We start from the raw sequence: 17,090 nt of genomic DNA, 5'->3' as shown, positions 1-17,090 counted from the left end.
TGCCCTCCTCCCCCTTAGTATAGTAGTATAGGTAGCTGAATGCTGTGCACCCTCCCCCTTAGTATAGGTAGACAGACGTTGTGCTCCCCCTCCCCTCAGTATAGTCAGATGCTGCCCCTCCCTCCCTTTAGTATAGATAGGTAAGTGCTGCCCCCCCAAAAAATTAGACAGCCAGATGCTGCCCCTCCCCACCTTTTGTAGAGGTAGTCCCACCTGCCCCTCCCCTTTACTATACGTATCTTAACAATGTGTTCTTCCCCCCTCCCCCCTCCGCACTTGGTATAGGCAGCCAGATACTGTGCCGCCACTCCACACAGGCTTTAGTATCGGTGCTTAGACCCAAGCCCCAACATCCCCCCCCCCCCCCTCCTGCCCCCGCAACCAGACACTGCCATCAACAACAAAAAAAGTTGATTCCGGCGCGGATATCCTTGTCGTCCTCATCCCCATTGCCTTCCCCTCTGAGCGGCTGCGGGTACAGAGTCACTCACCTCACTCCAGACTTCCAGCGCCGAAGCTTCCTCTGCCAGCCGTGCTGGTGCATCTCTATCTCCTCTCCTGCTGTCGATCCCCGTCATGTGACTCGCCGGTAATGTGCCAGCGAGTCACATGACGGGGATCGACAGCAGGAGAGGAGATAGAGATGCACCAGCGCGGCTGGCAGAGGAAGCTTCGGCGCTGGAAGTCTGGAGTGAGGTGAGTGACTCTGTACCCGCAGCCGCTCAGAGGGGAGGGGGCGCCGGGGCAGCCGCTAACAGCCTCTCTTCTAAAATGAGCGGCCCGTCTGCCGAGCCTGGTCTCTGGATTACTGCTGCTGTTGTAGACTCGCCTCAGGCCAGTGAAGGGGCGATTGCAACTGCAGACTTAGAGCAATTCCTGGTGACCGGTGCAATCAACCTGTCACCACCCGCCCCTCTAACTATGCTGAATTCCGGCGCCCTAGGAACGTGCCTTGGAGGCCTTTCCCCAAATCCGGCCCTGCTCACGAGAGAGAGATGATGCTCATGCGTCTGCAGTATGGAAGTGGCCCAAATTTGGGACCTCGGAAGTGGCAGAGAGAGAGAGCAGTATTTGACCTAATTGGTTGAATATGGCTACCAGGGAGCCAGCACTGGAGGAGGGACAGCGAGAGGAGTGGGAATGCTCTATAGGACCCAGAGCCTTCCCTCTTCTTGGGTAAGTGTCTGGCTGATTATTTTTTATAATCGATTCCCATTGACTTTAAGGGCACATTCACACTACAGCGTTTTGCCGCGATTTTGGCAAAACGCTCAAACGCTAGCGCTTTTTAAATGCGCTAGTGTATTAAAACCCTATGGGCCCGTTCTTACTTGGGTGATTTGCGCAAATTGCCCAAAAAATGCAAAACGCAAACGCACCGCCTGAACCATTTTCAGGCGATTTCCCGGTGATCGCGTTTCAGTGCTATAGAAGCGCTAAACGCGATCGCCAAAAAACCGCCAAGTGTGAACGGCAATTTTTTTTGGGAGGCGTTAACCACCAAAAATCGCCAGAGCAAAACGCTAGCAAAAGCGCTAGCGTTTTGCTAACAGCAAGTGTGAATGGGCCCTAAAAGTGTAAAAGTGTTTAATACTCAAGGACGCTAAAACCGGTGCACATACAGTACATACAAACTTCTTACAATTCAGCATAAAAAGTAAATCGCCGTCCTCCTGTGGATTGCTCAGGGCTCGGCTTGCCTCCGCTGACATCCGCTCACTTCCTTATTCACGTCCAGCAGGTCTCACCAAGCTCTGCAAGTTAAAGGGAAATAAATATGGCAGCCTGTATATCCTTCTCACTTCAGTTGTCCTTTAACTATTTTTCAAAAGGCATAAAGTTCAAATGTTGCCCAATCTCAAACTTCATTGAGTTGTCTTTAACCTCCTTTTCTTTCTTTTTTTTTTTTCGTGGTGTGCTAAAATGTTTAGAAAGCAAATCCAGGGTGTTTTCATGTCCGGTTAATGTTGTCAAATATTAAACTTTTTAATAAGCTTTCCCTACAGCTGTGTGAGGCCTCAGGCTGTTCTATATTTAGAAGTCATGCCCCACCAGGCTTGCTAGAATCTCAGGGTGCCTCTTTGTACATGATTTACAACACCACAGCACTTAAAGAGAACCCGAGGTGGGCAGATGGGACACAGAGGCATGTTCTCTGCCTCATGATTTGCCTCTGTGTCTCCACACCGCCATTCCCTCCCCCCCCCATCCGCCACGCTATAGCCTCCCGAGATTGGCAACATTATTTGTCACCATCTCAGAGGTAAACACAGGGAGAGGGATTTCCTGTTCAAAACGCCCACCAGGGGCGTTCCTGTAGGGTTTCCAGAGCGGCCAATGGGCAGCGCTGTCTCCTTGGCCACGCCCCCTGCCGCGCCCCCATCTCTCTGCACGCTGCAAGAGACCCACTGTCTCCTTGCAAAGAGAAAGTGGGCCAGTGTGGCCCACAGAAGCGTCGAGGAGCTGTAGTTTTTGGGGATCCCTGATCCGCTTAGCCCCCCAGATCTGGTAGCCTACTAAAAATTAAAATGATTTAGTATTTATATAGGGCCAACATCTTCCGCAGCACTGTACAAAGTAAATTGTCTTGTCACTTAACTGTCCCTTGAAGGGGCTCACAGTTTGATCCCTACCATAGTCATATGTCTATGTATGTGTTGTGTGGTGTATGTATTTTAGTCTAGGGCCAATTTAGGGGAAGCCAATTAACTTATTTGCATGTTTTTGGGGATGTGGGAGGAAACAGGAGTGCCCAAAAGAAACCCACACAGGCACGGGGAGAACATACAAACTCCGTGCAGATAGTGACCTGGCTGGGATACAAACTGGGGACCCATCGCTGCCAGGCGGGAGCGCTAACCACTACGCCACCGTGCTGCCCATATGGAGGCTGCCATATTTACTTCCTTTTAAGCAACCTGTAGTGAAAATAACACAATGAATAAACATGTTTTTTTTTTTTTTTTACAATATAATTTATTAACAGTGATGGTCATGTCTAGGAGAACTCATGGAGAAGCATGTGATTTGTTTGATCAGCTGATAGATTTGCAAAGCTCTGATTTGCTGTGATCACATTTTGCTTTAGCACATAATCATATCTAGCAAATCAGAGACTTGCATACCATCACCTGACCAAAACTGATCACATGCTTCTCCATAAGTTCTCCTAGACATGACCATCACGATTTATAGATTATTTAGCCTGTGTTTGCCCATCGTAAAATCTTTCCTGATTTACATTCTGACATTTATCACAGATGGCCACCTCTTTAGCCCTGTCAGGTTCAGCTCTGAATGTTTATTTCTGAGAATTCTGAAGCTAGTGGAAATAATGCCTGGTCTCCCAGAATGCTCTGAGAGGGGAACTTTGCACAGCTAAACAGCATCACTGGGTGGACGGGGCTACATACCAATATGCAGCAATATATAGAGGAGGTGTTTCTGATGCTGAAATTAGGAAGCTAACTGTGAAAGTGGGAATACTGAATACATTACTGCATTGTCTCTTTAAAGCAATTTTCTTGTAAAGTAAGCAGCTTAATGTCCTTCTAGGGCACCCCTGGGAAAGCTTTATGCTGCCTGACCTGCATTTTGCGAGTCGCAAGCCGGAAATTCCAACGCCCCTCCCTCTATGAAGACTTGTGACCGGGCAGCGGGAGATTTGAAACTCACCTTGCTCACCAATGTCCCGTGTCGCATCTCCATGGCAACAGGGCGTCACATGAGGTGATGTCAGGTCGCGCAAGCGTGTAATATGCTGGCACATCCTGACGTCACGCTGTGTGACTCCCTGTTGCCATGGAGATGCAATGCGGGACATCTGTGAGCAAGGCGAGTTTCAAATCCCCTGCTGCCCGCTCTCAACTCTTCACGGAGGGAGAGGGGAAAGGAGGGGAATCCAGCCGCCTGTTGGAGGGCCGGAGAAGCAGCGCCCCGCGAGCCGTAGTTTGCCCAGCGCTGGTCTAGGGGTTTTGTAGTTCAGAATCTTGGTTAATCTTCGTCCTCCATTGTTTTGGCTTCCGCAGGATGCGTTTGTCCAGATAATCCGTAATGAAGGAGTCCGGTCACTATGGAGCGGTCTTCCCCCAACACTGTAAGTCGGGAGCATTCCTTCTGTTATAACTCCGTCTGTACATGTGTGTTCACTGCTATAGATGAAGCTCGAAAAATTGGAATATCGTGCAAAAGTTCATTTATGTCAGTGATTCTGAACCAGACTGAGAGACCATTTATCCAGTTAATACAGTGGCTTGCAAAAGTATTCGCCCTCCTTGAAGTTTTCCACATTTTGTCACATTACTGCTACAAACATGAATCTATTTTATTGGAAATCCACATGAAAGACCAATACAAAGTGGTGTACATGTGAGAAGTGGAATGAAAATCATACATGATTCCAATCATTTTTTTACAAATAAATAACTGCAAAGTGGGGTGTGCGTAATTATTCAGCCCCCTTTGGTCTGAGTGCAGTCATAGTTGCCCATAGACGTTGCCTGATGAGTGCTAATGACTAAATAGAGTGCACCTGTGTGTAATCTAATATCAGTACAAATATAGCTGCTCTGTGACGGCCTCAGAGGTTGTCTAAGAGAATATTGGGAGCAACAACACCATGAAGTCCAAAGAACACACCAGACAGGTCAGGGATAAAGTTATTGAGAAATTTAAAGCAGGCTTAGGCTACAAAAAGATTTCCAAAGCCTTGAACATCCCACGGAGCACTGTTCAAGCGATCATTCAGAAATGGAAGGAGTATGGCACAACTGTACACCTACCAAGACAAGGCCGTCCACCTAAACTCACAAGCCGAACAAGGAGAGCGCTGATCAGAAATGCAGTCAAGAGGCCCATGGTGACTCTGGACGAGCTGCAGAGATCTACAGCTCAGGTGGGGGAATATGTCCATAGGACAACTATTAGTCATGCACTGTACAAAGTTGGCCTTTATGGAAGAGTGGCAAGAAGAAAGCAATTGTTAACAAAAAAGCATAAGAAGTCCCGTTTGCAGTTTGCCACAAGCCATGTGGGGGACACAGCAACCATGTGGAAGAAGGTGCTCTGGTCAGATGAGACCAAAATTGAACTTTTTGGCCAAAATGCAAAACGCTATGTGTGGTGGAAAACTAACACTCGGCAGTTTCTATGCTAAACTGCATCCAGGGCGGGGGCGTGGCTAGCCATGCGCGCGTGAGGACGTCTCCCGGCTCGAGACTAAATCCTCCGCTACACACAGTGGATACTCACTGCGGATTCCCCACAACTACTCCCGCTGATCACGGAAGTCCCCCCGCACGAGAGGATGCCCAAATACGGCCCCCTGATGGTCTCAACCACCGCTGAGAAGCTGGCGAAGTACGCGAGGGAGGACAGGCAAGATGGCGCCGGTCCTCCACAACAGCACACGCCGTCCTCTTCAGACTCGGAGGAGGATTCCCGCTCTGACACTACTCACACCACAGCGGTGAGAGAGACACACAAGACGACTGGTAAGCCTTGTAAGGAGGAACCCCCTGGGGAACAGAGGATTAGCCCAGGCCCTAGTCAGACCATATCTACTGCTCACAGCATGGAGGAGGAGGGTGGGCCAGATCCCCCTGAACCTACTAGAGCGGAGCTACTGGCAGCCATACATGCACTACAGCTATCCCTAACTACCAGGCTGGACTCAATCCAAACGGAAATGTTCTTTGTTAAGGCGGATTTTAATGAGCTTAAAGATAGGACGACGTAATCCGAACGGAGAATAAGTCAGTTGGAGGACACTGTTAACCCTATGCGTGCTGCACAGTCCCAGTCCACTAAGACCTCCCAAGAACACTCTTTAAAAATGGATGACTTGGAGAACCGCTCACGCAGATCATACCTGCGCTTTGTGGGCATCCCTGAGAAAAGTGAGGGTTCTGACCCGGAAGTTTTCCTGGAAAACTGGCTGAAGGACACGATTCCAGATCTCGAGCTCTCCCATACTTTCTCGATTGAACGGGCGCACAGAGTGCCCGGAGGCCCCCCCAAGCCAGGAAACACCCCGAGACCAATGCTTGCAAAGCTCCTTAACTATAGGGACAAAGTTGAGATTCTAAGGAAGGCTAGATCTGCTCCGGATCTCTCTATCAATGGTGTTAAAGTGTCAATATACCAGGACTTTTCACCTGAAGTTCAGAAACTGCGCGCAACATTTAATGCTGTGAAAGCTGGCCTCCGCACACAAGAAATTCCTTATAGTATGCTGTTCCCCGCGAAACTACGCATCCAATACAAAGGGAAATTTCAATTTTTCGCCTCGCAGAGTGAAGCGGCAACATGGATGGAACTACAGGGGTTTCCAATCCCTGCCTTCTCTCCTAAGAAAAGGAAATAGGGTCAGTTCCACTAGAATTAAATTCTGACTACTCCTTCTGCACAGAATTGCTCTGTTTCAATGCCTTACCAACTATATGGCCCTGGGATCCTATTTATCACTCCCTAGCCAATACGGATCTCCTCAGCCTAGACTGACGTTAGCGGGGACTTGCTGATTACAATGGAAGCCCGTAGTATGCGTGGTCTTGCATAAGAACATTTCTTTCATGCACGTAACACTCTTAATGGCTTTTATTTTTATAGGTCCACAGGCCATGTATTCAAGACAGGAACCAATCTCATGCTATGTGAATATATAAGACTATATTTCATATGTGTATGCAATGCCTACCTTTAACAACCCCTTATATTTACAGGTTCCCGAGGTGTTAAATTGTGAACAGGTTGTTGCATGATTGTAGTATATGCCCTGTGAATCTTCTGAACTCTGCCCATATGAAACCTCATAGGCACTATACTTATAATGTACATGGGACTTTGACCGCAGCCGTAGATATATATTTATCAATTCACACTTGTGGCGGTTCGCTGCCATCTACTGGAGAGAGTTGGTAACAGCTCACATAATTCCAATTTATACAGACACACTGAGTTTTATTTGTCTGGGCTGCGGTCACAGTTGCCGACCTGGAGTGGATCAGGTTATTTTTCTCTCTTTACCTGAGGATCTTTATTGTAATTTTGTTTGTAACTAGTTATGTTTTAAGCATAGGAACCTATCCACAAATATCGGTGGATACGCTTATCTCGAGCCGGGATGGCACTGGAGGTAGTTGCTGGTTTACTCGCCTTCTCTTTACATTCAGTTAAGGGAGTTAGATCCCTTGTAGTTTAAACAGGGGATGGGGAGGGTTAGGGACCTTCTGGGGGTTTATAATGCAGTTCCTGTATGTTACTTACCGCAGTTTATGATATATGACAAATATATGCTACAAGGTGGGACCAAGATCTTTTTTCTCCTTAAGTCATGACGCATATTAAAGTAGTTTCATGGAATGTGAGAGGCCTGAACAACCCAATTAAGAGGCGCCTGGTGTTTGAGCATTTGCGTAAAATTTCCCCACATATTATCTGCCTTCAGGAAACTCATTTAATGGGATCTTGCGCCTTACTATTAAAAAACCCCTGGATTTCCTCATATTACCTCGCTCATTTTTCCTCCTTTTCAAGGGGAACAGCTATTCTGATAGCTAAGTCCCTCCCAGTTCAGATTCCTGAAGTCAGAATAGACCCCAATGGAAATTTTGTTATTATCAAATATATCATTGATGGTAGGCCCTTGATATTGGGATCAGTATACATCCCGCCCCCGTTTAATGCTCAGACACTGGACCGCCTCTCCACTAAGCTGCATGCCTTTATTGATGACCCACTCTTGCTTATGGGCGACTTTAATGCCGTACTTGACCCGACCCTGGATAGGTTGAGTGGCACTGGCAGACCATATCCCCCATTTTTGAAATGGCTCTCCCAATACAATCTCCAAGATGTCTGGAGGTGGAAGTTTCCAGACTCTAGGGAATTCTCCTGCTACTCGGACACCCATCAGACCATGTCCCGCATAGATCTATGTCTTGGCTCCAAAGATATTCTCCCCCTTGTGGACTCTAGAGTATCTACCCCACGGTATATCGGATCACTCCCCTCTTATATGTCAGTTATACCTACCCGGTCACACCTCACCAGCGGTATGGAGACTAGGCTCTTGCTGGCTCGAAGATGAGACTATAATAGAAGACTGTCGACAGGATATGAGGGATTACTGGCATAACAACCGAGACACAGCTTCCCCCCTGATTTGCTGGGATGCCAGTAAAGCTGTACTAAGGGGAGCCTTTAGAGCCTCAATGTCCAGAATGAGGCAAAACACCATTGCCTCACACGATTACCACGAAAAGGGGATGCGAGAGGCTAAATTAAGATTATTGCAACATCCCACTCGAGAGAACTATGCCAGTTGGGAGACGGAGTGCAGAAAACTTGAGCTCCTACTCCTTGATAGAACTAAGCGCAGAGAGCTAATACACACACAGAGGGGATTTGAATTTGGGAATAAGTGTAGCAAGTTTTTAACTTATTTACTAAAATCAAACGAGCAAACGGTAGCTATTCCCAGAATAATAGATAACTCAGGCATAATACATACAACCTCCCTTGAAATCGCCAAAGTCTTTCAGGAATTTTACTCAGCCCTATATTCATCCAGACTTATCAAACCTGCACGTGAAACAGACGACCTCTTTAGGGACTTGGACATACCACAGTTGACGGATGAGGCCAGACGGGAGCTGGATGCCCCAATTACAGCCGATGAAATCAGACTAGCCATCTCCTCCTTTAAAGCTAATAAGACACCGGGCCCTGATGGTATCCCAGTTGAGTGGTACTCTAAGAACAAATCCTTAGTAATCCCTTATCTCACTCAGCTATTTCAGTATATCTTTGAAACGGGATCGTTCCCGGACACCATGCATGAGGCCCTAATTGTCCTTATCCTTAAACCTGGCAAAAACCCACTTATATGCGACTCCTACCGACCAATTTCCTTAATAAATACGGATCAGATCCTAGCATTAAGACTAAACCAACATATTACTTCAATAATACATCCTGACCTGACGGGGTTTATTCCCGGTCGCAATACTAGATTAAACATCCGTAGGCTCCTATCTAATATTCAATACCCCCATTCTAATGCTGGCACTAGGGTAATTTTATCCCTGGACGCTAATAAAGCCTTTGACTCCATCGAATGGCCTTACGTTCAGGCGGCCCTGGAGAGATTCGGTTTCGGCCCAAATTTTAGGAAATGGTTTACCATTTTATATAACTCGCCACGAGCAAAACTTAGAGTCAACTCGACTATCTCCAATAGTTTTGAAATCTCCCGAGGCACTCGTCAGGGTTGCCCTCTGTCCCCTCTCCTGTTTGCGATAGCACTGGAACCTATAGCCCACTCTATAAGAGAATCTTCTAAGATTCAGGGGCTGCAAATTAACAAAATAGAGGAGCGTATTTCATTATACGCAGATGATGTCCCTGGGCCATCTCTAGACGCGGTGCTGGATATTTTTGTTAGATTTGGCTCCATGTCTGGCCTCTCAATAAACTGGTCCAAGTCCATCATTTTCCCTCTAGATGACCCCGCTCGTCAACTGATCTCTCCACGATCATCTTTACAGGTGGTGGATACGTTTAAATACCTAGGGGTTTGGATTCAGCGCTCACCTGAAAAATTCCTTGAATGTAATCTATATCCAACTTTGGAAGCCATTGAATCCAAACTAAAAAACTGGATCTCCTTTCCACTTAATCTGTGTGGAAGAGTCTGTATAATTAAGATGATAGTCGCCCCAAAAATCCTCTATATTCTCCAGATGGCTCCCTCCTGGATACATAGGAAAATATTTCGCCGTATTGATTCTCTAATCATTTCATTTATTTGGGCAAATTCAATCCCCAAAATATCCCTATCCACACTGCAACTACCCACTTCCCAAGGTGGTTTTGCAGTGCCCAATTTCTTCCTATACTACTTGGCCTCCCAGCTGGTACCTATAGCATACTGGTTGAGCGACGTCAGACAGGACTCTACCTTGGCACTTGAAGCCGACATTGCGTCTTCGTATGAATCCCTGTGTGGAGCCATCTACAGATATGGAGTCCCTAATACAAAAGGGGGAATCTCACTCATACAAAATACAATTAAAATTTACAAAACCGCTCGTAAATTCCTGGGTGAACCATCGACCCCTATGTCCTATAGCTCCCCTTTATGGCACAACAACAACCTTCCTGAGCTCCTCACGGTCCCTGATCCGCAATTCTGGTCCCACCATAACGTAAAATATATGCACCAACTATTTTCTGAAGGGAAGTTTAGAGACTTTTCGGAGCTCCGAGGGGAGTTTGGACTACCTAGGCATGCTCTCTTCAGGTACTTCCAACTTAGACATGCTATGAGGGCCCAGGTTGGCCTGACAGAAGTGGACCTGAACCCTTTGGGCCTGGAGACACTCCTGTTACATCATGATAGATCCAAACAGATCTCGAAATATTATAACTTCCTATTAAGTTCCCAAACAACACCCAAATTCGAGTCTATAAAAAAGAGATGGTCTGATGCGGTAGATGAGATACTGGAGGGGGATTGGTTGGATATAGTAGATAACTACCATAAAACCACTATTGCAGCCTATGATAGGATGATAGGTCTGAAATGGCTGCATCAAGCGTATTTGTCGCCTATTCGACTATCTCGGATGGCGCCTTGTCATGATGGCCGTTGCTTTAAATGTGGACAGGATCGGGCCGATTTTCTACATTGCGTCTGGTTCTGTCCTCAAGTTAATGATTATTGGAAGTCAGTTATCCATTTTCTAAGAGATGTTCTGGATCTTCCCATAATTCAATCATTCAAAGTTTGTATGCTGGGGATGATACAAGATATACATTGTAGTGCAGGGAAAAAAACACTTATTAGGATTTTACTATTCTACGCCAGAAAATCTATTACACTAAAATGGAAAAACAGTAATCCCCCTAATCTAACCGAATGGAAGAAACTGATCAACCAGGCTCTTCCACTGTATAAACTTACTTACCAGACCCACAACCAACCAAAAAAATTCACTAAAATATGGTCCTCATGGGTTGACTCTATGGATACGGTAATTCCGAATTTGGATATTAATATATCGGTTCAGGATCTGAACCTGGATTAATCTAGGAATATAGTTAAGGCCCCATGTCCTGCTCGCCTTTTACATCAAGATTCACCCTGTAACGATTTGTTAATCCTGTTACTGTTCATGACAATATTCTATGCTCTCTATACTATATGATTATGGTTCTCGCTCTTGCCAATCACTGTATTGTAACTAGAACTGCATTGTTTCTGGGAAATGTTTGTTTTTTTGTTACGCTCTATTATGAGCTGTCTGTTGAAAATCAATAAAAATTCTCTTTAAAAAAAAAAAAAACTGCATCCAGGGCAAGGGTATAAAAATTGTGCCCCCCCACTTACTAGTGACCAGCTGCTCATCCAGAAGGAAGCAGGGACCAGGAAAAGACACAGGCAAATAGAGCCTGGAAAGCCGACTCCTCCATGGGCGCCACACACTTACAGCCTGCAGTACCGCTAAAGGACATCAGGTGTCATCATGCGGTGGTGATGTGATGATGACTTGACGTCTGATGCAGGCAGTTCAGGAGGAGTCAAGGAAGGTGATCTTCTTCTTCCATTTGGCTGCACTGCGTGTCACCAGCTCCATAGCGGTTATGACCTTCCGCCTGTGCCCCCCTTCTCCTACTTCCCGGTCTGCGCCCAGGGCGGTCGCCCTGTCCGCACTTCCCAAGAAACCGCCCTGCTAACACTGCACATCACTCTGAACACACAATCCCCACTATCAAATATGGTGGTGGCAGCATCATGCTCTGGGGGTGCTTCTCTTCAGCAGGGACAGGGAAGCTGGTCAGTTGATGGGAAGATGGATGGAGCCAAATACAGGGCAATCTTGGAAGAAAACCTCTTGGAGTCTGCAAAAGACTTGCGATGCCAGCTCCTACACATTAGGTAGGATTATTAACAGAAAGAAGTGCAACTCTTCATTTAGCGTTACTACTATCAACTGTTAATATCCCTGGGTATTAAGCCACTGAAAGCTTACATATATTTGTTTTTGCATATCCCAGATTGAAATAAACAGTACAGGCAGACAAGAGAATTATCGCTAAATATAATGTATTCTTGTGATAATATACAGAGAATATACAAAAATTACATATAAGATAGTTCTGATTAAGATGCCAATTACTAAGTTATCTGCTAACATAATTTTATAATGTCCACCAAAAATATATTGCATGAAATACATTACCAGTTCCTAGAAGCCGTTTAAGTAAGAGCAGCAGCAGCCTAAAAATCTGTCTCGTCTCGTTACCTATCTATATAGGGTTAGAACATAGAAAGTAATCTAACTCCTGCTGATTAACATACGCGTATGTCAGCACATCACATTCCAGAAATTCATTCCGATGATGTAATGTGCTTTTGGTTTCACTTTCTATCTTATGAGTCATTCTAGGAGACCTTGCCAACTATTAGCTACTTGCTAAAATATTTCAGTTATTAGTTAGGTCATTCTCAGCGTGAGAAAAAAGTGTGGGAATACATAAGAATAGTTTCACATCATTACACTCTATGCGAGATATAAAACTGGTTATACAAAAACTGATTATTACTCATTTCAACAGTAATTTTGAGACTGATCTAGGAATAAATCAAGACATAAATTCATGATATATAAAAGGAATACAATGTTAAATACTGTATTTGACAGAGAATGGGGCGGAGGTTCACCTTCCAGCAGGACAATGACCCTAAACATAAAGTCAGGGCAACAATGGAATAGTTTAAAACAAAACATATCCATATGTTAGAATGGCCCAGTCAAAGTCCAGATCTAAAGCCCAATCTACACAATACGATTCTTTATACGTTTCGATTACGATTCTATTTACGATCTGATTAAATCCAACATGTCCGATCAGGATTCGATTCAATTCGATTTGCCATTGCAAAACAATGGCAAATCGAATTGAATCGAATTCTGATCGGAAATGACAGATTTAATTGGATCGTAAATAGAATTGTAATCGAATCGTATAAAGAATCGTATCGTGTAGATCGGGCTTTAATCCAATCGAGAATCTGTGGCAAGATCTGAAAACTGCTGTTCACAAACGCTGTCCATCTAATCTGACTGAGCTGGAGCTGCTTTGCAAAGAAGAATGGGCAAGGATTTCGGTCTCTAGATGTGCAAAGCTGGTAGAGACATACCCTAAAAGACTGGCAGCTGTAATTGCAGCAAAAGGTGGTTCTACAAAGTATTGACTCAGGGGGGCTGAATAATTACGCACACCCCACTTTGCAGTTATTTTTTGTAAAAAATGTTTGGAATCGTGTATGATTTTCGTTCCACTTCTCACGTGTACACCACTTTGTATTGGTCTTTCACGTGGAATTCCAATAAAATTGATTCATGTTTGTAGCGTAATGTGACAAAATGTGGAAAACTTCAAGGGGGCCGAATACTTTTGCAAGCCACTGTACATTTAAGATGGTATACTTCCATCCTGCAGGACTTCAGTTCCTGCCCAGGGAAGTCCCAGATAGCCCAGATGGTTGTTTATTGATTCAGACGGCATCCTCGCACCCTCACGCTCGCTCCCGCTGATCAGTGTATTCATTTATGCAAGTTCCCGTGTCCATGATCGCTGGCATCTATGATATGACTGTGGTCGTTGTAACAAACGACGGAACACATACATGCATTACTTCCTGCTTGCGTACTAATAGTATGCGGCAGGAAGAAAATGTGTGGGGACATTTTGTGGCCAAATAGTAAAATGACACCTACGTACATCTTTATTTTTATTTAAAAAAAAAAACAAAACAAAAAAAAAAAACCACCTATACCATTAAAATTAAACCCTTACCTTCCCCACTCTCTAATAGTTACGCAATTAAATCATTTGCATATAAAAACAAATACATAAATAGTTACGTTACGAACTGAACTTTTTTAATATGTATGTCCTTAGGGTAAATTACAATTATTTTTACAATTATGGGCTTGTAATTATTGATAAACACAAAACAGAAAAAAATGCACCTTTTATTTCCAAATAAAATAGTGTCGCCATACATTGTGCTAGGGAAATATTCTAAAAGTTGCAATAATCAGGACAAATGAGCAAAATAAAATGTGTGGGTTTTGTCCTCAGTAGAACGTTTTATTCAGAATCGAAATCGCTTTATTTTGCCAAGCATGCCCTGGATTGAGTTTGGCACAATACATAGCTTAGTACAGGCATGAGGTACAAAGATGACAGACAGCATACAGTTTACAAGAGCATAGGAAGACAGCTTAAGGCTGCTTACACACCAAGACGTTACAGGCGCCCGTTAGTGCGCCTGTAACGCTCCCCCAACGCACAGCAATGTAACACAAGTGGGCTGTTCACACAGCCCACGTTGCGTTACATGTAATGCTGCACGTTCTCCACAAAGTGCAGCATGCTACGGCGTTAGAGCGGCTATAGCCGCGTTAGACTGTTTGCACATGCGCAGTGGGGGGGCGGAGAGGAGGCGGGGAGAGCCAGCTACAGTAGCCGCGCACATGGCTACTTAATATTCACTGCACTGGCGGGCGCTGATTGGCCGGCGGGACCACGTGATGCGGAATGTCTCGCTCCGCATCATGTGGTCCCGCTGGCCAATCAGCGCCACTCTGGGAGACATTATAGGAATCGAGCCGCCTAACGCAGGTCACTCTACCGTCGGCTCTTGCAGCACCATACGTTGTGTTAGGTGCACGTTATGCGACCTTAACGTGGCACCTAACGCAACGTCTTGGTGTGCAAGAAGCCTAAAGGAATACTGTAGGGGGGTCGGGGGAAAATGAGTTGAACTTACCCGGGGCTTCTAATGGTCCCCCGCAGAGGTCCTGTGCCCGCGCAGCCACTCACCGATGCTCTGGCCCCGCCTCCAGTTCACTTCTGGAATTTCAGACTTTAAAGTCTGAAAACCACTGCGCCTGCGTTGTTGTGTCCTCGCTCCCGCTGACGTCACCAGGAGCTTACTGTGCAGTCCCAGTACGGTCTGCGCCTGCGTACTATGCTCCTGGTGATGTCAGCGGTAGCGACGACACGGCAACGCAGGCACAGTGGTCTTCAGACTTTAAAGTCTGAAATTCCAGAAGTGAACCGGAGGCGGGGCAAGAGCATCGGTGAGTGGCTGCGCGGGCACAAGACGTCTGTGGGGGACCATTAGAAGCCTTGGGTAAGTTCAACTCCTCCCCCCCCCCCCCCTACAGTATCTCTTTAAGGAAAACATCAATAATACATCAGGAACACAACAATTATATATGATAATTGAGAAATAATGTATTCCCACTAAAATGCATTTAGAATAAAATATTTCTTAGCAAAATGTACCACCCAAAGAAAGCCTAATTGGTGGCGGAAAAAAAACCAAGCTCTAGATCACTTAATTGTGATAAGTAGTAATAAAATTATTTGAGTGAATGAGAGGAGCTCTGAAAGGTGAAAATCGCTCTGATACAGAAGGGAAAAAAAACACTCCAGTAGTGAAATGATTTAGGGCTCGTTCACACTACAATAGCTTTTCTAAGTGCTTTGTGATTTTGAAAGCTCTTGCTAATTTAATCCTATGTGTGTGTGCACACTGGAGGGATGTGATTTTTTTTTTTTTTAAATCCCTCCCTAGCATTGCATTAGCAAGAGCTTTTAAAATCTGTAGCGCTTACAAAGCTCTTGTACTGTGAATTAGCCCCAAAAGCTAAGGATCCCTCTGCAGGTGTTTTAGATTCATTAGCTGATTAGAGTCTGACACTTTGAGCCTAGAATATTGAACATTTCCACAATATTGTAATAGTCTGAGATTTTGATTTTGGGGTTCTCATAGGCTATAAGCCATAATCATCAAAATTATAACATAGGCTTGAAATATCTCGCTTTGCTTGTAACAAGTCTATCTAATATATATCTAATATATTGGTTTCACATTTTAAGTTGATCTACTGACATAAATGCACTTTTTTTTGGGGGGGGGGGGGGGGGGGGGGAGGGGGCGGTTGTTGTATTCGGGAGAGGGATGAAAATGCGATATTGGGCTTTCTATAATTCATGGAATTTGGCTTTACAGTCTGGTGAGGATATAGGTTTATTATTGTTGCCTGTTTGGCTGTTCATTATTGTGATGTGTGAAAGGAAAGTCCCCATTTGACCTGTGCATTAAGAAAATCAGTCATGGGGAAAGTTGCGATTTCTTCATAACTACTAATTGATCTTTATAACAGTACAATGAAAACATTATACACCTGCCAGGAAGCATGTTTGCCAAGGTTGAAGCTCAGAGTTCAGTCCCATGAGCCTGTTTTGCATCTGTAAAATACAGTCTCAACTTTACTTTATAACCTTACCTCACTTTTGTAAGATTTAGTAGTATGCAGAAAGATACAAGCGCAAGTGTTTTGCTAACGATCAACAGCAAGAGGATTTCCAATCCACCATGGAACAAATGTCAACAGTTTTACGCAGAGGGGTACACTTCATTAGACCACTAGAAAAACATTATAAGAAAGTACAACTCACACCGTGGGTCCATGCACACTAGACTCCTTTGCATCATTGCGCATAAACATTATTGTACAATAATCTTCCCAAAAAAGTGGCAAGTGCTCGAATATCATCAGACTGTCGGTTCAAAAGATGGCTTATCTCCTTCCCGACCGGGATTTGGCTTTCAGCGGCCATCAGGTGGAAGGCCAGTGCTTTATTTTAATGTGTTTTTTTTTTTTAGTTGTCTAATAAAGTGTATTCCCCCCCCCCCCATTTAAAATGGTGGCCACACACCATACAATTCTTTTAAATATCTTTTCAACTCAAGAATTGCAATCAATTTTTCTGACTGATTGTAACATTTCAAAAATCTGACCAATGTACCACACACCTATATTCAATTTTTCCCCAATGATGATAAAAATTATTGGAAGCTCTCTGACAAAATTGCTAGGGTGTATATATTAATAAATTGACAATCTAACACACCATACAATCTTTAGAAAAATTGAAGAAAAATTTCCAGCATTCCGGATCGATAAAAATGGGAAATCCAATCTGATTTTTCAGTCAAATGA

At 44.7% G+C, this 17,090-nt stretch overlaps 1 protein-coding gene across 1 annotated transcript in view; it reads left to right on the top strand.

The window, feature by feature from the left end:
* SLC25A40 (solute carrier family 25 member 40) overlaps positions 1-17,090 on the top strand; it is a 46,744-nt gene that overhangs the window by 10,115 nt on the left and 19,539 nt on the right. Inside the window, exon 5 of the mRNA XM_068235525.1 lies at positions 4,029-4,096. Coding sequence (XP_068091626.1) covers positions 4,029-4,096 — 68 coding nt within the window. The remainder of the gene's footprint in view (positions 1-4,028; positions 4,097-17,090) is intronic.

Source organism: Hyperolius riggenbachi, chromosome 5, assembly GCF_040937935.1.
Source record: "Hyperolius riggenbachi isolate aHypRig1 chromosome 5, aHypRig1.pri, whole genome shotgun sequence".
NCBI classification, from domain to species: Eukaryota; Metazoa; Chordata; class Amphibia; order Anura; family Hyperoliidae; genus Hyperolius; species Hyperolius riggenbachi.
The sequence above is the reverse complement of the archived record's forward strand: the minus strand, read 5'-3'. Positions and strand labels throughout refer to the sequence as shown.